General features: G+C 34.2%; 1 protein-coding gene across 7 annotated transcripts in view; it reads right to left on the reverse strand.

Annotated features, from left to right (window-relative positions):
• The window catches only part of LOC117241050 (GDP-D-glucose phosphorylase 1-like), a 39687-nt gene extending 16794 nt beyond the window's left edge, over positions 1-22893 (reverse strand). For 2 of the 7 annotated variants that reach the window (XM_033507035.1, XM_033507032.1), the window contains exons 1-3: positions 22614-22893; positions 18842-19122; positions 10750-10852 (exon numbers count right to left, since the gene is read on the reverse strand). In XM_033507035.1, coding sequence (XP_033362926.1) covers positions 10750-10852; positions 18842-19122; positions 22614-22802 — 573 coding nt within the window. In that variant the 5' untranslated portion in view covers positions 22803-22893. Of the gene's footprint in view, positions 1-2615; positions 2621-5123; positions 5705-5792; positions 5873-8170; positions 8181-8789; positions 8868-9044; positions 9249-10749; positions 10853-18841; positions 19123-22613 lie in introns of those variants that run through there. The other 5 variants (XM_033507033.1, XM_033507031.1, XM_033507037.1 and 2 more) reach the window with 5 other exon arrangements.
• Positions 22894-26567: the final 3674 nt, after the last annotated feature.

Below are 26567 nucleotides of genomic sequence, written 5' to 3' on the forward strand. Positions count from 1 at the left end.
ACACAATTTGTAGTGCTATAGATTCCTTCAAATACATCTCGTCTAACTTTTTCATTATTCCATATGCCGTTTGTTTCTCACTAATAAATTCTAGCTGCTTATTTAAGATTACGCTGTAAGACTTCAAGTCGTTTTTATCCCAATCTGCATTATCTGTATTAGTCTTTTCTCTAATTACGACAGTATCACATTTTTTAAGCTTCAGAAACATCGTAATTCTTTTCTTCTACATACTGTAGTCCTCTCTATCAAAAACTGGAATCGTGATTTCCTTTCTTTTCATATTGATTTTTTTTTTGTTTATTCTACTTGTTCGAAATCTTCCTATTGTTTTCTTACTTAACCTTTGCTGTCGTGATCTTTTCCATAAACGGCTCGAACTTTTCTTCACGTAATGAAATTCATTCACTGATTAAATCCCCCAAACAAACCAACCAGCAAAATCAACAGAACCATTAACCATGTATTAATTTTAGTTCTTCAGCATTGTATCATATTTGGATCTAGCCTTGAACACTTCTTCTCTACTCTTTGCGTGTTGCTCTTTTTAAGATATCGTTCTCGCAGGAGGTCTATAGCACTTACAAAAGCCCATCGCTCTTGCCCAACGGTTCTCGCTATCATTTGACGCTCCTACACTAGGAGAGATACATACTAGGGAGAGGATACATACACGTGTGTGTTCACTCTACGTTTCCTCACTCTCGCATGTACAATACCAATGTACTATATATTCAATAAGTAAGTGCAGCAATGGCACATGAAGAATCTGCTCTAGAACTTTTATAAGACGAGATCATCGATAACAATGATGTTTATATGACAAGTATGCTCCATGTATATAAATGAAAGATTTGAGATATCTGCCATGAGATCCCTCGGAATACTCTAGCTGGAAAGCTTATCACTTTCTCCATTTCAGAACTAAATAATCTTTTCTTTACAATGAATCGAAGGCGATAAACAGTGAATTCCCGCTTATCGTTCTATTTACGTTCAGCGTATCGGTGGTCGGATTTGGGCCCCGCAGGAAACATAACCGAATCACGCTGGGCGACGAACGTGTTAAGAGTTGCGGGGCCAACTCCGTGGCGGGAGTAACTATGACTCTCTTAAGGTCGCACATGCTAACATCAGTATTGATACCAGTGACACTCAAAATCAACCTGGTTGATTAAGAGATCAAGAATTATGGTTGCTCGTGGCGCAGGAGCAGCTTTGGAGCGCCTACCCAAGTCACACCCCTATATGATTTATGGGGGAGAACTGGCCCCATAAATCCGATAATATTAGAAAATAGTGCCTCAGAATTGCCGCTAGGTGACTACTTCGGGCCGACTACCGTCGGGGAAGTCGAGGACAAAATAAAGAATATAAGGAAGAAGTCTGCGGCAGGACCAGATGGGCTATTGAAAGAAAATCTATTAATACCTGGCCTGCCCATTATACTCGCCAAATTTTTCAACATGCTATGGTATAGTTCCGACCTCGTGGAAGGAGAATAGGACTACATTAATTCCGAAGTCCAATAAAGATGATTGTTGAAAATTAGCGACCAATTACAATTGGCTTAGTTTTAAGTCGAATGTTCTCGTCGAACTTCGACGGACGGCTCAGGAGTGATATCACCCAGGATATAAGGCAGAAGGGGTTTACATCAGAAAGCGGGTGCAAAATAAATATAGAATTAATGAACGCAGCTTTAGATCATTGTAAAAGACATCGACACGGGGTGTTCACTATTGTAGACATCTCGAAAGCCTTCGACACCATACCCTGTTCGGCAATCAGACCTTGCCTGGAGAGAAAGGGCGTACCGACCCCTATAAATGACATAATTATTGAAATGTATCAAAATTGTAAAGTGATTACTAAAACGAAGGATAATATAGGGGTCGAGGTTGAAATCCTCAGGGGGGTTAAGCAGGGTTATCCGTTATCACCGCTGCTATTTAATCTGTGCCTTGAGCCGCTGATAGAAATAATCAATAGGAAGACCGGTGGCATAAATATAAATGAAAGACATGAGATTCCTGTGCTGGCCTTTGTTGATGACATCGTCTTGCTTGGTGAAGATGAGAGGGAAGCACAGTGTCGAGTGGACGAGCTCCACAGATACCTGGAGAGCCTCCCTGAGGATTAATTGGCCGGCCACCTCCGAGGACATTGAGAAGGCCAGTAAAAGATTTAAAGGCCAACACATTAAACAATGGGCCGAACTAAGAAGTCAGGATTAAGGAGTAGCTGACTTCGCTAAAGAAAAACATGGCAATGTGTGGTTGACTATTAAAACCATCCCGCTTCATCGATGCCTTACGATTCCGTACGAACACCTTTGGCACCAAAACCACCTTGACACGGGCAAAGAAAAAATATATGGATGTAACGTGCAGAAGGTGCCATGCCCAACCGCAGACCCATTGGCTCATATCTTGGGACTGAGCTTACAGCATATGTAAAAATTATTATTTTTCTTACATCTTATTATTTATTTTATTCTTATTCATATGTTATGTTGAGATCATGTTCTTATTTAGTACAATTTACTTCAAAGTTTAACGATCAATATTTTATATAGAAATAATTTATTAATCAAGATAACATGATTTTGCAACAATAAAAATAATTTTAACAATATCGCTAAATGAAAAAAGACACAAAAGATTTGATTCCGATCTTTCGTATTTAAAAAACGTTTGAAAGGGAAACAGATATTACATCAATTTCGTTTTAAGTAATTTTAAAAAATACATCCTCCTAAATATTATAGCTGTCAAGACAACGTGCAATAACAAGAGGAAACTTCAACGGGAACTTCACGGATTCTACAGCGAAGGATCATGGACACCTAATTGGTCAAAAGAATGGTAAATTGTTTTTGGCACACTATGGAAACAGTAGAGCCGAAATACGTTCTGAAGGTAGTGATTCTTCTTCTGCTGCAAGTATCATACCTCTCAACATAAATCCAACTAACAAGAGTACCGAAAAGCAACGCGAATTAATTGCTACTTTGATTGAACAATTTCAAAGCCTAACTCACGAGTTTAGAAGCTTTAGAAATAGTAATCTTGCAAAAACCATGGATCTGAAATACGACACCGGAATCGACCAGTCACAGATGACCACCCATTTAGAAACCACTTGACAAGAATCAGACGCTTTACAGAGATTACGAAGTAAAACTAGTCATGTCACAATCAGACCAAGAAACGACTGCGACGAAGAACAAGGCGTCCAAGCAGAAAAGGCCATACGTATTGCTGAGACACTACGGGGTCGAGACGACGTAATTGAAAGTGGAAGACTTTGTCCTATCAATCGGCAAAGTGAGAGCCATGACAAAGTGTGCAAGGCAAGTGACGGAGAACTATTGTTACACCTTATACTCATCGAAACATACGCTATCTAAAGATCAACTCGCTTGAAGACTTATAATCATGTTTAAGACAACACGTATCAGCACTAACCGCTATTAGTAATTGCTGGAACAAATTGAAAAATTTAAAACAAGGAGCAGCAGAAAGCGTATAATCTTTCAACTCCAGGTTCCGACAACAGCTCAATGAATTAAATTAAGCAGTTCAAAACGAAAACCACACGCCAACTGAACGACGCGTAGCTATGGATATTGAAGAATGCGAAATACTTAAGACATATTTGCTCAATTTACGATACGAAATAGCACAGATGGTAATAGCCGGCGATCTGAGGAACCTGAACTTCGCCCAACGACTACTAGTCGACAGAGGACAACGGTAAGTGTTACGTCGGGCGACACTCTACCTAGACCAGGCCACACACCGCGGGCCAGACGGGAACCAGATGTCCGCGCATCCTTACTGCATATACTCAATAGTCTTAAGGACCCATCGTAAATCTTAGGAATTCGCTAGCTAAGGTCCTTCAGACCGAACAAATGTCGTTTTTCTAACGAGTATTGTCTACTACGGCTTGACACGGGAAAGTTAGTTTTTCTCACGTACGATGCTTCCCACTAGCAACTTCCTACGGAGGGCGGCTTCCTAGTCCACCAACCTTCGTTTATCCAATCAGAAGCAATGTATACTGCCCTCACTTTTCTAACCACAATGTCATGAGCACATCCGATGGTCCCGTGCGCTAGACACACCCATCGCTAGCTTTCTTCCGGCACAGCATCGTCACTGTACCTTATTTCTTCTTTGTTGAAGTGGTCACCACTTATAAGAAAACTCTACATCTGGTCTTTTTAGTTTTCTCAAGCACTGAAGCCATCGACAGTGCGTAGACAAAAGCCTGCGACGAAATCAGACCGTTAACAGTAGATAGGCGACGTTGGCTTCGGGGTTTTCAGTTATTGGGTAACACAGCTAGCGTGTGGATCTGGACCAGCTCAAATTGTATTCTTACTTATAATTACACTTCTATTTAAATATATTTTCTGCCTTACAATTTATCCACGTGTTTTCTCTGTTTACACACCGAATAACCTCAACATTCTTCAACGTTAGAAAAGTCAACTTTACTTATTCTACAACGCTAGAAAAGTAAACATGTCAGTAACGGGTTAGTTCAGCTTTGTCTTTTCCCTTATTGCTACGTCAACTATAACAAAACTATACGAGTCTTGCTCTATCACCAACGAATAGTGTGCCATTGTATCGCGTCTCTATACGCTAAATCATTGTCGACGATATATATCATAAGCAACGGTGTAACTTAAGTGTTAAAATATAAATTTATAACCCTGTGAATTACAGTGTTATACCCTCTCAACCACTCTTATTATCTTAACGGAAATCGGGGGATCGATCAACTCGTGGTGTCGATTATTATAATCGTAACGGGAATTTACGACTCCCGTTGACGTGGTTCCTCGCGATTGCGTCTCCCCGTGATTGGTCGAAAATACAGTAAGTATAACATGCACTAAAGAACTAAACTGAGTCACAGCTCAAGTAAATCCATACTTTCCGCTTTTGTGTAAATAACCATTTATTATCATAAACAGTAACGAATATGAAAATGAACATAAGATATACAATTATCATGCTTAGAGGATGCGTAAGAAATTTTTTCGTAATATGAACGTTTTCATTTATTTGTAACAAAAAGAATTGATTGACTCAGTTTAACACTTCGTTTTCAACAATGTAATGTTTCAGTTTCAATATATTTATTAGCATTTCGACTATAACTCATCTGCTTGTAAAATAGCATTAATACATCTTGCAGTACTCTCCACTAGGATTTGGCAATAATCCGCAAATATTTATTCCTATTGTTTCCGTATTCTATCATGTAGTAAAATATGTTACTCCTTGCCTCGTGACATTGCAAGAGGGTTACAAACTTCTAAATCTTGAATCTCCTACGGATGCCATTACCGGATATCGATCTGCGAGAATAATTTTTATGGAATCAGTTACTCCCGTCGAATTTATGAGTTTGATAATATCGCCTGAGCGCTACGTTTTTGACATGGGCATGAGAACAGCGTTTGAAAAATAATCAATGAAAATGACAAAACGGTAAAGTTTCTGCCGATTAACCAATGTTGCCAATACAGAATCGCTTCTTTAATAACAAGACATTCCAGATGAATCGTTTTCTTCTTCGATTCTGTCAGTTTCAATTTTCTTGAGAAGTAAGCAATAGGCTGTTGTATTCCGTTCTTTCGGGTTTGCTTCAAAACAGCTCCTAAACCGGTCCCCACTTGCATCTGTATAAATGAATAATTAGATTAGGGCAGGATTAGATTAGATTAGGACAGAAATATTTCTTAATCTTTTGGATTGACTTCCCATATTTCTCAGTCCAGCAAAATTCCACATTTTTCCTCAGTAAGTAATGAAATGGTTCCAAGAGTTTATAACCATCTTCTACGTACCTATAATAAAAATTAAATTTTCCTATCAATTGTCTTACATTTCTTTTGTTCTTTGGACGTTCAAATTCGCGTATTGCTCTGAGGTTATCTTTTCCTGGTCGCACACCGTCTTTCTCAATGATGTGGCTAATATATTTCATTGAACTTTTTGCAAAATTACATTTGACCAGTTTCAAGTGGAAGCCTTATTTCTTAATAGCCCTCATCAACAGCTCTATATGCCTGATATGCTGGCTGAATGTATTTCTCTATATTTCTCTATAAGACAAAGCACTTCTTTTTTCTCCGGACTGTTTAAATGTTCAAGGTTGTCAACAAATTGATCATTCTTCATGTATTCAGTGAAGTTTATCTCTCTTCTCATCTGATCATTCTTTCTTTCTTCTTTTTTCTCGGATATTATTTCTTCTTCTTCGTGATTTTCGTGATCTTCTTTTATAACAATTTTTTTTAACTTTTTGAGCAATTCTGAAATTCTTATCTTGTATTAATTTGAACTTTTTATGGCGTCCAACCCTAGGACAAGGTGGTATGTGAACTTATCGTTGCGTACCACGAAAACACCCATTATTTCTTCTATTATTTATCTATCTTTTATTTATCTTCATTAGAGGTTTCACCCGGACACTCGTGAAGTCATTGCCACTGATAGTTTTGAAAACACTCTTATGTTCGGTTAGATCTGCTTTTATTTTACAAATAATCTTTTGGTTAATAAAACTTGCATTGGCTCCAGCGTCATAAACACCTCTTTTTTTTTTTTTTTTTTTTTTGAAGAATTTCCAAAAGTCTTCCCATATCAAAACTAGACTTGCTTTCAGTCTTTATTTTCCTTTTTAGAGATGATTTCTGATTCTTCTAAGTAAGAATTTTGAAACACAAAGTTTAAGTTCGTATAGATGTATGATGCCGCAGTCTCATCATCCATCGTAAGTGTGATATATTTCTATATTGACCTACCTTAGTTAGACTTTTTGAGGCGTTCTTAACAATTGATGAACTGAATAATCCGGGATGATAACTTCTTGATTGATATTCCAGCGGAAAAACATAATTCACTTCATCTTTTGGTTTTCTTATAGATTCTACACATTCTATTCTTCCACCTTTTGTGTTTTCGTTTATGGTGATACGGAGAATAATCTTCAACGGCATGACGTAGAGAAAATCGATTTGTAATAACGTAAATCCTTAGAGTAAATCAGACGATCGATTCTGGAAAATCAATAATCGATTTCCCAAGTCCTAAATTACCATTCTTCTTTCCTGATCTAATCTATTCATCAGAATGACTGCCAATAAAACAAAGCAAAAGTAAAAATGTCAGCAGGCGTGTTACATCGCGTAACACTTTACCTAGCCCAGGCCACACACCGCGGGCAAGATGGCAACCAGATGTCTTCGGATACTCACTGCGTACCCTCAATAGTCTCAAGTACCTTCCATAAATCTCAGGAATTTCCTAGTCGAGGTCCTTCAAACCAAACAAACGTCTGTTTCCGAAGCATTTCTAAAGACCATTGTCTACCACGGCTTGACAAGGGAAAGTTAGTTTTTCTCACGCATGATGCAACTTTCCTCCCACGAACCACTTTCTCTCGAGGGCGGTTAAGACCCTTCGTTTAACCAATTAACAACGAAGCCTATTTCCCTGACTCTCTTAACTAAAATCATCACCAACAAATCCGATGGTCCCGTGCGCTAGACACACCCATCCTTAGCTTTCCTCCGACACAGCATCGTCTCCCAAGACAGTACTGATTTTACATCCTTCGAACGGTCAACATCCTTCGACCGGGTATACACACCCGTAGATCAGTCACTCACTCATCTCGTACATACGCACCAGCGTAACTGCCTTCGTTATAAGTTGTTGGAATAAACGGTGAAATATAACTTACTATACTGTGTCATACTCATTCAACCACCTCTGTTATCTTAACTGAAACAGGGAAACGACTACTTCACGGCGTCGATTAACCGAATCGTAGCGAGAATTTACGCCTCTCGCTGACGCGTTTTCCTCGCGACCGCGTCTCTCCGCGAACGATCGTAACAAGGCGAGTAATTTGAATTCTATAGAATTTACATATACATTTTAATATATACATGTGTTATCTAACGTGCATCGACCTATTCTGAATCTTGGTTGTGTTTCTGAGAGTATTTTCTTCCTCTCTACTTTTTTCATTGGTTGTTCTTTTAACATCATTGCGTAAACCTTATATGCAGTGTTCAATGGTAATAGCCCTCTGTAGTTGTCTACTTCATGTTTACTACCATTTTTATTTATGGTTGTTATTTCTCCCTTTCTCCAATCTGTCGAGAGGTCTTCTTCATTCCAGATTCTTCTTACTATTTCCTTTAGTTTCCTTCTGGCTTCTCCTGCACCATATATTCATGCTTTATTTTGTATCTTGTCTCTGCTTACTGCTTTTCTCTTGTTTATTCTTCCTATTTAATCCTCTATTTCCCTTTCTTCTACTTCTCCTGCATATCCCTTGTTTATCTTGTAATAGGTCATTGAAATGTTATTTCCACTCTTCCATCTTTATATGAGCAATTGTCTTGCTTTTCTTCTTTCTCTTCCCATTAACATATGCCCATATTTCTGCCTTCGTTTTACAACCCCTTACCTCTTCCATCTTTTCGTATATTTTTTGTTCCTCTTTTTCTTTACATAATATTTTATACTCTTCTTTTTCTGCTCTTTATACTTTTATATTCTTCTTATGTCATACTTGTTTTACTTTTTTGGTCTTTCCAAGACATATTGTCAGTGCCTTTTTCGTTTCCCAGTATTCTGCATCCTACAACTTTAGTCCTCTTGTTCTTCCTCATTTTCGTTCGCGTTGCTTCTATTAATTCTATTATGCAATTCGATGAGCGAGCGATGATAGCGGTAGAACATACGATTCACACATTCGTTTTTTTAATAATTCCTATAGATTTTCTGTGGGTCTGAGGTCGAAGTTTTGTGCAGAACAATCCAAAACTGGAAATGTTAGAGTTTTTAGCCAATTTTGTATGCTTTTGCGTATATGTTTTAGTTCCTGATCTGGTTTGTGTGAGGATATTTTTAATGAGTATTGCTCCAAACGTTAGATATATACTGCAGGTTTCAAATTTGCTGCTTCAATTGAACTTGACATGGAGGGAAACCACAAGCGTATAAATTTATTAAATTATAATTTTTTGTTTTCACCACTTGTTCTGCATTAGCTTCATATTCATAGCATTTATTATAATTTATATAAATAATTTTATTTCTTATGTATAGCGCAGTGTTCTATTAAAAATTCGATAAGAGCTTGTTGAAAGTCAAGCCAAAACTTCACTCCGAGAAAAAGCATCAAGTTAAGATATCGTGGCAGACCTGAGCATTATAAATCGACTTCATTACCCTCTTCATTTATTTGAAATTTTATTTATACATTTATTTTGTAATAACTGATACAAAACGAATGTCATGCAGCCATTATACAAATAAATAGTAATAAGAGTTAAATAGTTTTCAAGGGATAAGTAATCATGTGAAGAGGAAGAGTCACTACCTTCCGGTATTCACTATCCTACTATAATAAGAGTAGCTGCTGGAGGTAGTGAGTGAACTTTTATTATCCAAATGATCTTGTTCCTCGAGTCGTTTGGACAAACGTATTCCTACTGTATTGTCAAAAAATTTCTTACATTTCCTCTAACCACGATAATTGTACATATTATGTTTATTTTTCATGTTTCTTATTGTTTATGACAGCGAATAATGATTTATGCAAAAGCTACTCATCATTTTGTTCATATAAATACTAAAAACTTTTCTTCTAAATTTTCTTTGTACATACAACTGTATAATTTGGTTTGCTCACCGTGTGCATTATTATCATTATTACAATATTTAGTAAATAAAATTGGTTTCACGAGTTGTAAAAAAAATAAAAAAACGATATGTGAAATTGTTGATTTATGATATTTTAAGTTAAGTAGTTATTTCTAGTCATTTCTAGAGTTATCCCATTTATTTATAAGGCAAGTACTAAGGAATCAAAATAAAATTTCCCTATTGTGAATCTTATTAAATGTTTCAATTGTTTATGAATGTTTAAGTCACAAAGAAATCAATACAATTGGAAATAACAGATTACCATGTGTCCCCTCTATCATAGCAACATAACATTCTTATTAAGCACCTATAGTCTATAATAATAGCCTGATACTCATGATTATCGTGATGACTGCCCTATTCCAATCGATTGATTCCTTGACATAGCAACTACCCAATACACTATATATATAAAAACACCAAGGATATCAATAAAGAATGGCCCTCTCATTCAACATTCAATCAACTATATAATATATATAATTATAATTAAGTATAAGTATACTTGAACACCTCCTTTCCACCCTGAAAATAAATTTATTACAAAATTATGAATTTTAAAGTTTTCATTTGTTTTTTTAAAAAGAATAAAACTTTGTAACACATGTTATAATTTGTTAATACAGTAAGTTATTAATTTTTCACACAGATATTCTTGTGTGATAATGATAATTTTTTAATCCAAATTGCAGTTCAGTTGGTGGTCTACAACATTCATTTGTAATATTTTCCTCTATCTCCACTCAGTCCCCAGATATAAGCAACTAAGTAAGAGAAGAGACTGATTTTTACAATTATACCTCTTCTGATTATGTATTGTTGAAAATAATCTCTTACCTTGAACAGATTCTCATTCTCAATTGTCAATAGGACCACATTAAGCGATAGAACAATAATTAGAATTTTTTTAATGAAATGGATTTAATTTAATTCAATGTAACTCGACTGGACTAGTAAGATATATATATAAGGAATAACAGAATAAAAATGTAGTTACAATATATTCCAGTAACATCCTCCATCTCAAGTAGTATAAATGCCAATGAAGATGGTTCACAGATGCAAAAGCACAAAGACTGTTAAAAGCCACCCTGATATATCTGCAAACAACATATTATCAAATTGTTAAGCTTTAGTTATTTATTTACTCCAATTATTCTTTTTATTCTCTGTAGATCTTATATCGAAAACTCAAGTATATTTAAGCTCTTGGTTATTTAAAATAGTAGATTAAAAATATTATTTTATTATAAGTATAAATATAATATGGATTAGATTTTGAAATATGTAATATTATTTCTTTGATCAGAATTTCACAATTGGATTCCATTGAACAATAAAATCACAAACTTAACCGTTTGAGTACCAAGCAGCGCGATCGCGCTGTTTAGATTTTGTGTCGAAAGGTCCCAGTACATTTGAACTGTATTCTGTATTTCATTGTTACCTTCTCAATAATTTTTATTGAATAAAACTTGAAATATTTATAAACTATGTCATAAAAATAACAAATATGACGAGTGCTATTGCGCCGCTTGTTTCTCTTCGCAATCGATTAAGACAAGCGTTAGCACGCTGTCCGCGATTTTTCGACACCTGAGACTCAAACGGTTAAGACATTTATTGTTGCATGTTGCACAAATCCAAGATAGTTAATCCATTGCCTTACGATTTAAGTTCGAACATCGCGTGCTGTAACCAACGGCAGGGTCGAGCCATTTCACAGTCTGGCTGAGCGTTCAAAGTTGTGTAAATCGCACCATTCTTCTGATCAGTAAGGTACAACTGTAGAGGACAGGTATATATGGATGTTTGACCGTGAGATTTATTGGAGGTTATCGTTTGTTGTCGTAACCGTCGAATTTATTTAAAATAATAAATTAATCTACAGCCTATATTCGCTGAGGCTTTAGCACAAAGTATAAATCGCAAAATAAAATCGCGGATAAACACTCGATAAATGCTCGTCGCGTAACTTGGTAGATAACTCGTAATAACACTTGGATCGCTCGTTACATACAGAAAGATGCTCGTAATACTCGTAGATACTAAACTCTTTTTGGTTGCGTCGGTTTATTTATACTGGTCGATGGGGGCGGAAGATTAAATCGTCTTTGTTCGACGGTTATGCGTAGCGGTAACATTGTTTTTCCCGGAGTCTATTTGTTCTTACATTACTTGTGTCCTAATGATCTTGATAATACGAAACAACAACATGATATGAATTGTCCTCTGACTCATGTGCCGCTACACAACTAACTTTATGTTGTAAGATGTTTGATAAATAGCTATTACCAATTGATCATTGAACAAGAAAGATTTATGGGACTTTCGGTTCGATTCGGAGCGAGGGTAACACGCGGACGGAGACCTCTGCGGAAAAAGTGAAGTGTGAAGGGAAAAAGGAAAAGGACGCACAAACTGGCATGAAGAAGGGAAAATAAAGAGTGAGCATACGAGGAGAAAGCAAAAGAAAAGTGAAAAAAAAAAGACTAGAACCAGAGAGAGCTATAAATAAAAAAAACTAGAAAAGAAGAGGTTAGGAGGTCAGAAGCGCGGCAAAACAAAGTAAGGTAGGGAAACGGCAGATGGCGACAAACAAGGGAAGACCAAGGAGCACTGGTAAAATGGGAAATAAGGCAGTCTTCAAAAATACACTGGACAAATACAGCTCGACAGAAAAAGAGACACCAGCCAGGGAGAAAGGAATGGAAGTAATGATGGAAAAAGCAGAGAAAATGGAAAGAGGATTTAAGGCAATGATAAAAGAAATAAAAGGGATATTCGAAAAAAGTGGAGGAGATGAAGAGGGAAATGAAAGAGGAAGAGGAAAGAAGTGAGAGAGAAGAGTGGAAAAGGGAAAAGAAGGAACCATTGGGCAGAATTAGAAGAATCGAGGAGGAGAAAGACAGAGCGGAGAGAGAGAGAGAGAGAGAAAAGAAGAAGGAACATAGTAATTAAAGGACTGGGACGAAGGAAGCAATGAAGAGACAGTAAAGGAGTTCATAAACGAAAAAATGAAGATAGGGGCAGAAGTAGAAAGAGCACATATGATAAAGGGGGGGGGGCAAGAACACAATAATAGTGGCGACGATGAAATCGATGGAGGAAAAGATACGGATAACGAAGGAGAAAAGCAAATTGAAAAAGGGTGTATACATAGACGAAGATCTGACGAGAAAAGAAAGGGAGGTACAGTTACACATAAGAAGGGTAGCCAGAGAAAGAAGGGAAAAGAGCGAATATGTAAAGATAGGATACAAGAAACTAAAAATAGAAAACAAATGGTACAGATGGAACGAAAATGAAGAGAGGCTGAAAGAAGAAAGATAGAGAGGGGGAGAAAAATGAAAAAAGGGGGAAAGGGGGGTTACAAAGAGGACGAAAACGTACTTCTGGAATGTATCAGGGCTAATAAGCAAGAACAGGGAGGTGTGGGAATATCCGAAGACATTCGACGTGATCGGACTCACGGAAACATGGATAAAGGAAGGCAAATGGGGAAAAATTAAAATATAGACTGCCGAAAGAATTCGACTGGAAATGCAGGACAGCAATGAGAGTAAGGAAAAAAGGAAGTGCAAAGGGGGGCGGGGGATAATAACGGGTATAAATAAAGAACTAAGAGAAATAGAATATAAAGAAATAAGTGATAATATAGTTGAAAGAAGAATAATATACAATGACAAGACATATAGAATAATGATGGTTTATAATCAAGATACAAAAGGGACATGGAAAAAATAGAGGAAAGAGTAGACGGAAGAGAAGAGGAAGTGATGATCATCAGCGGAGACTGGAACGCAAGAACGGGAAAAGAGGGAGACAAAAGACAAGACAGTAAACATGGAAGGAAGAACACTGCTAAAGTATCTGGAAGAGAGAGGCTGGACGATAATCAATGGCAGAGATAAAGAAGGAGAGGAGTGGACCTATATTGGGGAGAGAGGAAACTCAGTAATAGACTATGCGATTGGCAATCAGGAGGCGACAGAAGAAATAATTGACATGAAGTAGGAAAAAGAACAGAGTCGGACCACATGCCGTTAGAAATAGAAATAGGGGGCCGGAATTACAAAAAAATGAGGAAAAGAAAGAAGAAGAGAAGGAGAAAAGAGAATGGACAAACGGAAGTGTGGAAAAATACTTGGAGGAATGTAAAGACTGGACCTACAATGGAAAAACAGTAGACGAAATGTGGACAGAAATCAAAAAGAAGATAAACGAAGCAATGCCAAAGAAGAAAGTGAAGATGAGGAAATGGGGCATGAGAGAGAAAGTGTGGTACGACAAGAAGTGGAAAGAGAGGAAAAGAGAGATAAGAAGGAAAGTGAGAAAGTTTATGAAAGGAAAATGCAGTAGAGAAGCGCTCATAGAGGGGAAAAAGGCATTCAAACAGTGGTGCAAACAAAGAAAGAAAAGACACGAAGAAGAAATGGAGAAAATCAAGAAGATCAAAACAGAACAAAAAGCGTGGAAATACATAAATAAATATAGAAGAAGAAGAGAAAGTATAGATGAAGAAATAAGCGAAGAAGGGTGGAAAAATCACTTCATGGAAAGTTTAGAAGGAACAGAGCACAAAGAGGGCAGAAAAACGGAGAAGCAGCGAGCAGAAGAGAAAATAATGGAGGAGAGACAAGATAATATAGAGAAGGAAGAGGTGATCTACCAACTAAGGAACTTGAAGGAGAAGAAAGGAATGGGGGAAGACGGGTTAGAAAATGAAGTATGGAAGTATGCACCGAAAGAAGTAGGGGAAGCGTTATGAGATTTGTTAAGGAAAATATGGAATGGGGAGGGGATACCAGAAGATTGGAAAAAAGGAGTAATATGTCCGATATACAAGAAGGGGGACAAGAGAGTAGCGAAAAGTTACAGAGGAGTAACATTAATGGACACAGCATACAAGATTTACGCAGAGATACTGGACGAACGGCTGAAGGCAGAGATTGAAACCAAACTGGAAGAGAGTCAATTCGGATTTAAAAAAGGAAGAGGAGTGACCGACGCGGTATTTGTGATTAACCATATCATAGACAAACAGTTGAATAGAGAAAAAGAGACACTATATGCCTGCTTTGTGGACTTAAAAGCGGCGTTCGACTGGTTAAACAGAGAGAAATTGGAGGAGAAAATGAGAAAAATGGGGATTAACGAAAAACTAATTCGAAGGATAAAAGAGTTGTACGCAGAAACAGAATGTGGTGAGAATCAAGGGTAACAACGCAAAAGAATTTTGGACACTGAGGGAAGTCAGACAAGGATGCACGTTGAGCCCGACGTTATTCAACATCTACGTGATGGGGTTGAAAGAAGAATAAAGGAAAGGACAAATCGGGGGCATCGTGGTAGGAGAAAGGAAGGTATGGTCATTGACAATGCAAACGATATTGTGCTGATGGCGGATAGAGAAGAGGAGCTGAAGGAAATGCTAAAGAGATTCGAAAAATTTTTAAAGGAAACCGAATTGGAGCTGAGCGCGGAAAAGACTAAGATAGTAGTTTTCGAGAAAAGAAAGAACAAGAGGAGACAAAGAAAATGGAAATGGGGAGAGCAAGAATTAGAAGAAGTGGACGAAATAAGATACCTGGGGTACATACTACAGAAAAACGGCAGTGATGAAAAACACATACAAGACAGGAAAAAGAGAACAACAATAACAATGAAGAAAACATGGAGCATGGGAGAAAGAATTTTCAAACAGGACTACAAGAGGAAAATGAAGATGTTTGGAGCACTGGTAGAGAGCGTGGCGCTGTTTGGAGCAGAGGTATGGGGCTGGAACATGGAAGAAAGACTGGATAGAATACAAAGAAGATATGTGAAATGGATCTTAGGTTAGATATGACAACACCGAATTATATATTAATAGAAGAATGCAAGCTAACAGAAATTAAAGAAAAGGCATTAAGAAGAGCAGTAAGGTATGAAGGGAAAGCCATAGAGTCAAAAAAAGGAGTAAAGGAGTACATAAAGGAAAGAGAGAGAAATTGGGGAAATGGCCAAGAAGGGAAAAGAGCAAGAAAGAGAAAGAAAGGGCTAGAAGAGGTGAGAAATGGAGGGACATAGATGGAAGCAAGAGAAGAGCAAGAAAGGATGACAGTAGATCAAATTATAGAAGAAAGGAGAAAAAGAGAAGCAGAAGAGAGGGGGAAAAGGATAAGGGAATCAAAATATTTAAAAGGGAGGATGAAGTGGAAGGATAGAAAAATATTAGCAAGATTCAGATGTGGAAACGAGACCAAAGCAAGAGAATACTGGAAAGAAGAGGGAGAAAAAAGATGCAGGCTATGTAAAAGGAAAGAAGAAGACCTGAGACATGTAATAGAAGAATGCGAAATAACGGGAAGACCAAAGGACACAGCGAAAATACTAAACGAGACTGGAGAAGGACTAACAGAACTGAAAACAATAATAGAAAAGAGAAGGGCAATACAAGACAGGGAGGAACGACAATAAGTAAGTATAGCAAGGAGGCAAAAGCCCAAAAGTTGCCATAATTTTAGAGACAGAATAATTGAGGGAGTGCAATATAATAGAGTGGATAAGAGGGGAGGTAGATATATAAGAAGCGTAATATGTGAACGAGATGTAAAACTGAAAGCTCGTCCAAAGCCGAAAGGCACAAACTAAGCAATAATAAATAAATAAATAAAAAGAAATTATTATCTTGAAGTGAATAATAAATATTATTTCAATAAAATTTTTATTCCAATTTCTAAATAAACACATATTTTAAATAATTAATGTCTTGATAAAATTTACAAAAATTTAATAACCTTCAATCGTGTGGTATATTTCGAAGCATATTGGTACATGTAATGGAACTTTGCATATTTTGCCCTCCCACGTTGCTTCGCTACGTTTTTTATGTTTTGTGTAAACTTTACAGGCTCTTGCTGGCCGTGATTTCGATATTGTTGGATCTATATGCTTTGGAAAATAACTCAAATATTTCGCGTACAGTCTCTTTGGTAAATCTCCCTTTGGTAATCGTCCTCTTCGTTTATACTCTGTTAACGGTATATTTTTTAGTAATGATTCGCCTATTTCAATTCTATATTCAGCATAATAATATTCCCAGTATTTATTTTGTTGAATAAAATGTACGAGTTGAACAAAGCAATATCAAAGAGGTAAAAGAAAACTTTTTGGTGGTATCCTTTCATACATTTCCTCATCACAGGGAAGCATGCTAACATTTGGTCTTGCCGATCAATTCCAATCATTCCTTTATTATGCTCAATGACACATTTTGGTTTCAAAGTACAATTGAATCGACTTTTATCTGGTTCAATCATTTCTGCTGTTTTGTGTTTTGAAGAAAGAATATAAACGTCTCGTTTATCTTCCCATTTCAATGCCAGTATTCCATTGCAGTTCCTCATTCTATATTCACCCTTTTTTAATTTTACTTTAGAAAAATCTTTTGGCATATTATTTCTGTTGGAGCGCACTATTCCAACAACATTAGTTTTACTGTTAATTAAAGATTTAAACAATCCTTTATGTAATATTGACTGTGATAGTTCTTTGATAACACTTTTGGATGCACTGTCACTAGAATTTGTTTTATCATTACCAATGTATATTTTAAAATCATAGCAATAACCCGATTTTGACTCACATAATTTATAAAATTTTATACCGAATCTTGTCCCTTCCAATGGATTAAATTGTTTGTAGGATAAGTGTCCCTTATAATTCATCAATGATTCATCGGTAGCAATGTCCTCTTGCATTGTATATACTTCTTTAAATCTTTGATTCAAAAAATTTATTTTATTTAAAATTTATTTATTTTATTTTACATAATTTATCTGTATTGTTGACCGAATTGTTATCTGCAAAATGCAAACATCTAGTTATTTGCAGAAATCTTTTGAACGACATCGTTTTCCTGAAAATTGGAGTTTCTATAACTGCTCTCTTAGATCAATTTATTTATATTGTTGGTTTCTTAACTTCACCCATTATTATACATAGTGAAAAATATATTTTGATTTCACCACAGTTTACAGGAAACCAAGTTTCATCTAGTTTTAGTCTTTTATTTTCATTGATCATTATTTGATTTGCATATCGATTCATTTCCATAACAATATTTTCCCAAAATATGTTATCAAATATTACATTAAAAACATCTACTTCTTTTTTGTTTTCACCTAACTAACTCAAAGTTCCTACTTTTATACCAGAAATCTCTGTATAGTTTCATAATTTTTGGTTCATTAGTTTCTTCTTTCCAAATCCATAGCTCTGGTTGTTGATGATTACTGTGGTCTTCGTCGTCGATATCATCTTCGATAACCAGTCGCTTACAACGTTCTCGTACAGAAAGTGAAATATCACTACTGTTACTATCACTATTTAAAATATTTATCAAATCACTTTTTGCGATGTTAGCAGAACTTTCAATGCCCTCGACAACGCTTAACATTCTTTTTGAACTTATTTTTAGGGGTACCTTTCTAATATTTTTCAAGAAAATATACTGCACTTCCGAATGCGGACAAGAAAAAAAAGTGTTTGTCGCATGTATCCCAACTAATGTACAAAGTTTCACGTACAAAGTGCATGTGTTGCTTATGTTTGGCCCGTAGGATGTACCACGTCTCTAACACGACGTTGCGGGTTAAGGGCTTAATGATACAATAAGGTTAATTGAAAATACTTATAAACTATAAACAACAATGTGATATTGTAAATAGTTATAATGTAAATATTTTTAAATGTCAGAAAATGTTAATAAATCATGCCAAAATTTCAAAATTTTTATTTTTCCTATTAAATTGGAATTGCATCACTGATTAAGTTTTATGTTATAACAATTAGAGTTTCAAAAATAAAATAGAATCATAAAATAATTACTTCTTTATTCATAAAGCATTACTACAATAATCTTATTTTATTAACTGAATAATGCTTAATAAATATTATTAAGAAAAATGAAATTTATGAGAGTACTATGTATGTTTTATTAACTTTCCTTTGACATTGCATTTTTTAACAATCAACATATGTATTTATAAATTAATTAAAGATTTAATTTCTGTACTTTTGCTTCAAAGGTGGAATATACTTACGAAGACAAACTCAAGGAAAACAACTCAATAGCTTTCAATAAGCTATGCTTTGTTACAAGTTGAGGTAATTGTTTACATCTTTGTGGCAACAGCAGAGAATGACAGTATTCAATCGGACTAGCATTAATTGCAATTATATCATCTTTGTCTGTATTATTTAAATTCATTATTTGTTCTTCTGACACAAGTTTTGTAAAGTTAAAGTCTTTCTCATTGAAAGGTTGGTTCATCGAAATAATATTTTCTGGAGATCTTCTTTTATAACCACGATCAATATTTAGCTAAAAATTAATAAAAATTGTCAGTATTAAATATTAAGAAAAATAAATATTATTTATTATAAGATTATTAATAATAAAGAAAATTTTTATATGATTAAAACAAGTTTGTATATGTTTTATCAGAGAACAATATATAATTGGATTGTTCATATAAAACCTTTATAAAAATTTGAATCATTAAATATTTTAAACATTTAATGCCTGTGTCTAATGAATAGAACATATCAGTACATATAAGAATTAATCTTATATAAAGTACTATTTATCTTCATCTTCTCCTTATAATGTATTTTTTCTTTTGTGAATCTGTTTTTTAATTTTTGGATTTAATGTCTAGATTTACATAAAATATTGTCCAATTTTTTTAACACCTTGTATATAACACCTTAAACAATTTACTGGCTTAGCAGTTTCTGGAAGTATGTATATCTCTCTAAATAACAGATGAATTTCAGTGTATTTATAATTCAAAGGGGTTTATTTACATGGTTAAGGAGATTCCCAAACCGCATTTCTCAGGTGATGAACTATTCAATAGGTTAACAAAGAGAAACATCATACAAAAAATTTCTGTAGAAAATTGTGGCATATTACAAACATTACGAACTTTTTGACAATTTTCTTTCCGTAAGAGATGACAAATTTATAGAATTACAGATTATATATATATATATATATATATATATATATATGTAATAATGTAAATGCTTAGAATAAATCGAACGATCGATTCTGGAAAATCGAGTTTATTTTGAGAATAATTAAATTCAATACAAGAACAGTTAATAACAAATCCACTACAAATTTTACCTGGAAAATCGATTTTCTAAGTCCTAAATTACATTTTTTCTCTCGTGATCTATTCTATTCATACAGTTACATATATATATTAGGTTGTCCGAAAAGTTTCATTCGTTTTATAAGGCAATAATAGATGCACAATGTTTTTTGTTTTATATTATTTTATTGAATTATGCACGAACATAATAATAGAAATATAATGGAATGTGTCATACCTAATTCAATAAAATAATATAAAACAGAAATTGTTGTTCATGTATTATCACCTTATGAAATGAAAGAAACTTTTCGAATAACCTAATATATATAGAACTATAGAATTTATAAATTTATAGATTTTTAGGCTTTCTAATAAGATATTCCAGTGGTGAATGTGTCAAAAATCGATTTCCTCGAAAATTTCACGCAAAAAAGTAGCTTTTATGTTTTGGATATTTTAATACCTTCTATATATAATAAATATAGTATAAAATTTTAGAATTTGTGTTAATTTGAAGTATCGTTCAATAATGTGACTTACAAAGTAGTTGAGTGAATTCGAGCTCAATATAAGATCAATTATTTTTTAGATGAGAAAAAAGTTGAAATTTGATATAAGATGTTTTTTGGTACTATCATATGGCACATCATTACATAAATTTGGTTGGAGGACTCTTTTGACCCCGTTCACTAGCTATACCTTTTAGATAAAAGCAGCTTTAGATAAAAGCTACCATTTTACTAATTTTCAATTCCTTATGATGTTTAGATATTTTGCAAATTTTTAACCACAATTTTTATGGATTAAATTACTGGAAGTCATATTCACAAGGCACAAGTATTCCAAGATCTGGTTAATGACTAAATGTACAAATGAAGGTGCAACATCCCATTGGGAGATAAAGTATATTATTGGCAAACAGATACAGGTACAGGTACAAGCTTATGAGTACAGAAGTCTTCCAACAAAGTCTCAGCCACCATAAATGTCCGATGCTGAGAAGATAGACAAAACTGTGTAGGTTCGGCATGCCATAGGTAACCACATCATTGTCCACATCAATACCAACTCATTTTGCCAACTAACACTCTGGCAACGCACACATGTTAATCTTTTTTGCAAAAAGATGTTAACGAGATGCTAGTCACAACAATTCAGTAATAGGCGACATTTATAGCAGCGATGCATGTTTAACCAGTTAGCTATTTATGACAGATATACTCATCATGTCAAAAAAAGGCAATATTTCATGTTATAACAATTCATGTCAGCAATAAAATTAAAAAATAAAACAGTCATTTTATTATAACTTAATTCTATATTATAACAGCCACACATACTCTGTATTTGGCCATTATACTTCATCGCTTACTTTCTGTGACACATTTTAGGTATACAATTTTCAAAGTTTTCAAAGAAGGCGCAACAGTTAACTGGTTAATCAGCAATTGTATACTCCAATAAATGTACCATGGCGCGCAATAAGGTTTTTTTTCAAATATTAAATTTTCTAACAATGCACCCTATGGGCATTAAAGTACTGAATACTACAGTATTGCAAATTTATTTACTATGCAGAAAAAGACAATGTTATATTTATGATTGTATATATCTTTGATTATATATATTGTATATATCTTGTATATTTGACCTTTGCTCTTATAATGGAATACTTTTCCAGAGTGAGGATCTTCCCATATGCAGAATTTTAACTAAATCAGTAATACAAATGTCTTGCAGTTCCCATGTTATTTGTTGATGAATTTACATATATATGAATCAATAGAATTATTTTTTTCCTTTCATTGTGTTACAGTTATATTAACTAAGTCATACTAGAGTAACTTAACACATTAGCACCGTGACTCACATATATGTCATTTGAATTTCTTTGCTAGAATCTAAATGATATATATATATATATATATATATATATATATATATTAGTTTCTAAATGCTCTGATGCCAATGTGTTAAAGGATTATAAGTTCTTTGAAATACAATAGGGGCGAGAGACATTATGATTCTCATAATTATAAATCATAAAACATTAAATAATTATAGTTCTTCAATAGATATATATTCCTAAAAGTATAATACATTGATTAATAAATAAACAATCCTGATATTGTATTGGCAATATAATAACAAATATATATTCATTGCTACTTCTTTAACTGTTATTTTATATATGATTTTGCACTATAAAATTAATTTATATAGTTTTACTCTTATAAATATTCCTAGAATAAACAATATTATCTATATTATATTATTAGATATAATTACAGTTACATAATATTTATTTCATTTTTATTTTTGTAAATTATCACTGATTTTGTAAATATTTTTGTTTTATCTGCTTATTTTTATTTTATAAGTTATCAACAAACTGTACTTGAGAGTATTAAAACAAAGAGATAAGCATATGTAACCAGATTTACATGTACTTTTGTATTAATGACATTAATACACAAAACATATTTGTAATTATTAAAATTTGAACTAGAAAATTATCTCATGAATATTTATGCAAGAGATGGTAAAATTAAAGCATACATTTACACATATGACAAGTGAACAATAGAAACATGTAAAATATTTTATCCTGTAAATTACTATATTACTTAAACAAAATTGTAACAATTAAAAAATATTTGAAAATAAATTAAACAAATATTTATTATAATTAATTATTTAATAACATTACCTGGACTAAAAAGTGATATTTGCCTTCCAATATTTTTGAATCTTGAATGTTTAATATATAACGAAACACTCCATTTTTCTGGGCTTCCATCCACTTTTCTTTTAAAACCAAATCAAAATTAGATTCCTCATCTTTTTTAATATCTTTACTACAAGCACAATTCGTTTCAGTAGAAGAATTGTAGGACATGATTGTGTCGGATTTTGTTATGTAGGTTTAAATAATATGAAATCATTTAGCACAAGTAACCACAGCCTATTTTAGGTATAAACCATGTGGTGATCTAAACATAACCTAGTTAATATTCTATGTAATATATATATATATATATATATATATATATATATATATATATATGTATGTACTTCACCATAGATTTCCTGCGAAATTAAAAGATACTGACACAATAAAAAAATTATAATGCAGTGAGTTAGAATATGCAATAGTGAATACAATACATGTAAAACGAATTTATACCATATTTAGATTAACTAGTTATATTTATTGTTTCCTTGTGTATCATAATTACTTAGATGAAGTGAGAAGTGTTGTATAATATTAAATATTTATTTTGTATCTTTTATCTTAGGTATTTTACTCTACAATATGATAGTATTACATAATTTTTTTCACATTAAGATCTTATTAATAATATCATTGTATTACTGTAACACTAGTTACAAGAAAGTTATGATACAATTTTTTTTAAGAATTAAGGCATGATATCTTTATTATATTAGAAAATATGTTTAACCCTTTGCACTCCAAATTTTATTTCAATTTTGTTATCAGCAGCTCCTAACGCTTTTAAGTGTTTTATTTGAAATTTACTTTAACTAAAAAATAAGGCAATTTAAATAAATAAAGGAAGAAACAAATTCACTTAAATACCAGTTTTATTCACACTATTGTTGTATTTTGTAATTTTTAGGCGTATGATATATCTTGAAACAATTTCCAGGATGTTTCCTTGTTTTCTTTCACACATTTCACAAAAAAAGGTGGAACTGAAAGAATGTCGAGTGGGACTCAACAAAGTAGCTCCTGAAATAAAAACTGATGTTGAGTCACACTCGACATAGGAGTGCAAAGGGTTAATACATTAATAAAAAATTAATAATACAAAATTTAACAAAGAAGAAATTAAAAGAAGACATTAAATTATATTTAAAATTTGTATTTCATATTGAATTTTTTGATCTCTGTTAAAAGTTTCTCATGGTAGTATTAAAGCTAGTAAGTATAAGTAAATAAAGATAATTAGTTTAAAAATTGTTATTTTAATGTTTGATCTCTGAATTAATTTTTTCATTTTGATGCTAATTTGAAATTTTATTAATTTTAAATGAAATCTTGTATTAGATTTAACTTTTGTTGAAAAATATAAGAGAACATTTTTTTCTATTGTAACTTTGGGAATATTTTGATTACAATTTTTTTCTATTTTCTTTTCAATATTATTTTTACTATCTGATATTAGTTATGAAAATCATTGTTAAAGCTTGGAAACGCGCACGTCGATTACATTAACTATTCATTACAAACACGCACAAGGGCCGACTTCCGAGAATATGCATGCCTAACCGAATAGAATAATGGAAAACCATAAATAAGGGAAGAGAATAAGAAGCGTATCAACGCTATGTTACAAACAGCACGCCAGCGACATCCATATACCCATTCATCAAACACGCACAAATGTCGAAGGACACTTGAATTCCTTTCTTTCTTTTTTTTTTATTTATTAAAATTTACAATCAATTCTCGCATTGAGAATTTTCAGTAATTTTTTCTGGCGTGGCGCAGTGACATGGCTAATTATTTATAATAAGTTAATACTTATTATAGATAAGTATAATTTATAAGTAAGTATTATAAATAAGTAAATATTACTTAATTTAGATAACCAATTGAATCTAGCGTTTAGGTCTAGCGGGTAGTGTCTCTTCAGCCTGCGGATCTGATCCGACGTATCAAGTAGTCTAGTGATTAGGGGTTTCGGTGTTTGTTGACTCTTTTGCTATATCTGTCGCTATATTTTTCTATTTCCTCTTTGACTGTTGGTATCTTGAGATCGTCATGTATTAGTTCGTTGGTGACATACCTGTTAATTGATGTAGGTTTGGGGTTGATAATTAATCGATTCACACAGATTCGATTTTCTCTATATATTTCTCCGCCTCGTACAACACGTCTTAACTCACAGGATACACTTAGTCAATTAACACGTGATCGACTTCTAAGACAAAAGAGCGTCGCTAGAAGTCGTACCAACTTAGCTTGTAGTAACTAGCGATCATACCAACCTAACTTTTCTCAACAATACCAGGGTGCATTTATAATGGATCTTAGCGTTTTCCATTGGAAGCGTTGAAGTATTTCAATGTTGGAATTATTTCTTGTTCCCCATAGTTGGATTCCATAGGTCCAGACAGGTTTTATTACGGCCTTATAGAGGGTAATTTTATTCTGTGTGCTTAGTTTGGAGGATCGGCTAGTAAGCCAATAGAATTTTTTGAGTTTGTCCTTTAGTTGCTTCGTTTTGTCTGTGATGTGATTTTTCCATGTCAACCTCCTGTCCAGGATCATGCCCAGGTATCTGACTGTGTCCTTGCTAGGAATTGTTGTATTGTTGATGGTGACCTGGGGGCAGGTTTGCTTTGGGAGCGTGAACGTTACATGTATGGGTTTTTTTTCATTAATTTTGAAGCCCTATTTATGAAACCACTTTTCCATAGAGTCGAGATATCGCTGGAGAGTGGATAAAGCAATTATCGGGTTTGCGTCTATTGTCTAGAGCGTCAAGGAAGTTATCAAACTCTTCTTTGGCGATGGAGTGTCTGGGAGGGCAGTATACCGCTGAAGTGGTGATTGTACCATGGCAGTCTTCTATTGCTACGTTTGTTGCTTGAAGGTAGTCTTTCTGGAATGTTGGAAGTTCGTAGTGCTTAATGCTGGCTTTGATAATGACTCCGGTGCCGCCGAGGGCCTTTCCACGGGGATGTTGGATATGGTAAAAGTTATTACCGTTTATTTTCAGGTAATTTTTGCCGGTGAAGTGAGTTTCAGATATGAGCATTACGTCGATTTGTTGTTGTTTTAAGGAGAGTTCTAGTTCGTATTTGTGTTGAGCTAGACTGTTGGCATTCCAAAGAGCTATGCGTCTTGGTTTTATTTTGTGTCGGGGCGCATTAATTTATCCATGATGAGTGTTAATAGTTAATGTTAATGACAAATTATTTATTTGTCAGATTGTTTCTCTATTAGCTTTTCAAGCCTAGAGACGTTGTCTGTGTTTGGTGAATTGGGGACACTATTTTGAGGATGGTCCCTGTGGCTATTCGGATTATTTTGGATTCCTTGTACTGCTTGGGCATAGGAGGTTGAAGTGGTGGTCAATTTAGGAGGACTGGGTATTTGATTGGTTAAGGGAATTGAGGTAGTAGTGAATTTGGGAGGACTGGGTATTTGATTGGTTACCTCTTTTGCTCTGTGTTTAGGGTACTTATTTGTGTACAGGGTTTTGTAGGCTGGGCAGTCTTTGTAGTTGGCAGGATGGTCACCTTGACAGTGGATGCACTTCGCTGGAGTTTCCGGTGATTTACTGCATTTTGGGTCAGTTGGGTGTGTACCTGCACATTTAACGCAGCGGAACGTATGGTTGTATACGTTCAGTATCACAACAGGTTCGCCGTATTGGAATCCTCAAACGACGCCATGGAAATCGTAGAACCGCCATCAAACCAACACTCACAGAGAATCCCCCCTCCCCCACCAATATTTGTAGACGACGTCATCGACATACAGACAATGATCAAGTCCCTAGAGAGAGATATCTCCAAGGAGGATTATAACCTAAAGATAAATAACAATAAAGTAAAAATACTGCCGACAAACCCAGAAGCTTACAGAAAACTCACCAAGATACTCAGAACCCTGAACGCCAACTTCCAC

This window comes from Bombus vosnesenskii, unplaced genomic scaffold (genome assembly GCF_011952255.1).
Source record: "Bombus vosnesenskii isolate JDL3184/JDL3185 unplaced genomic scaffold, Bvos_JDL3184-5_v1.1 scf7180000015210, whole genome shotgun sequence".
NCBI classification, from domain to species: Eukaryota; Metazoa; Arthropoda; class Insecta; order Hymenoptera; family Apidae; genus Bombus; species Bombus vosnesenskii.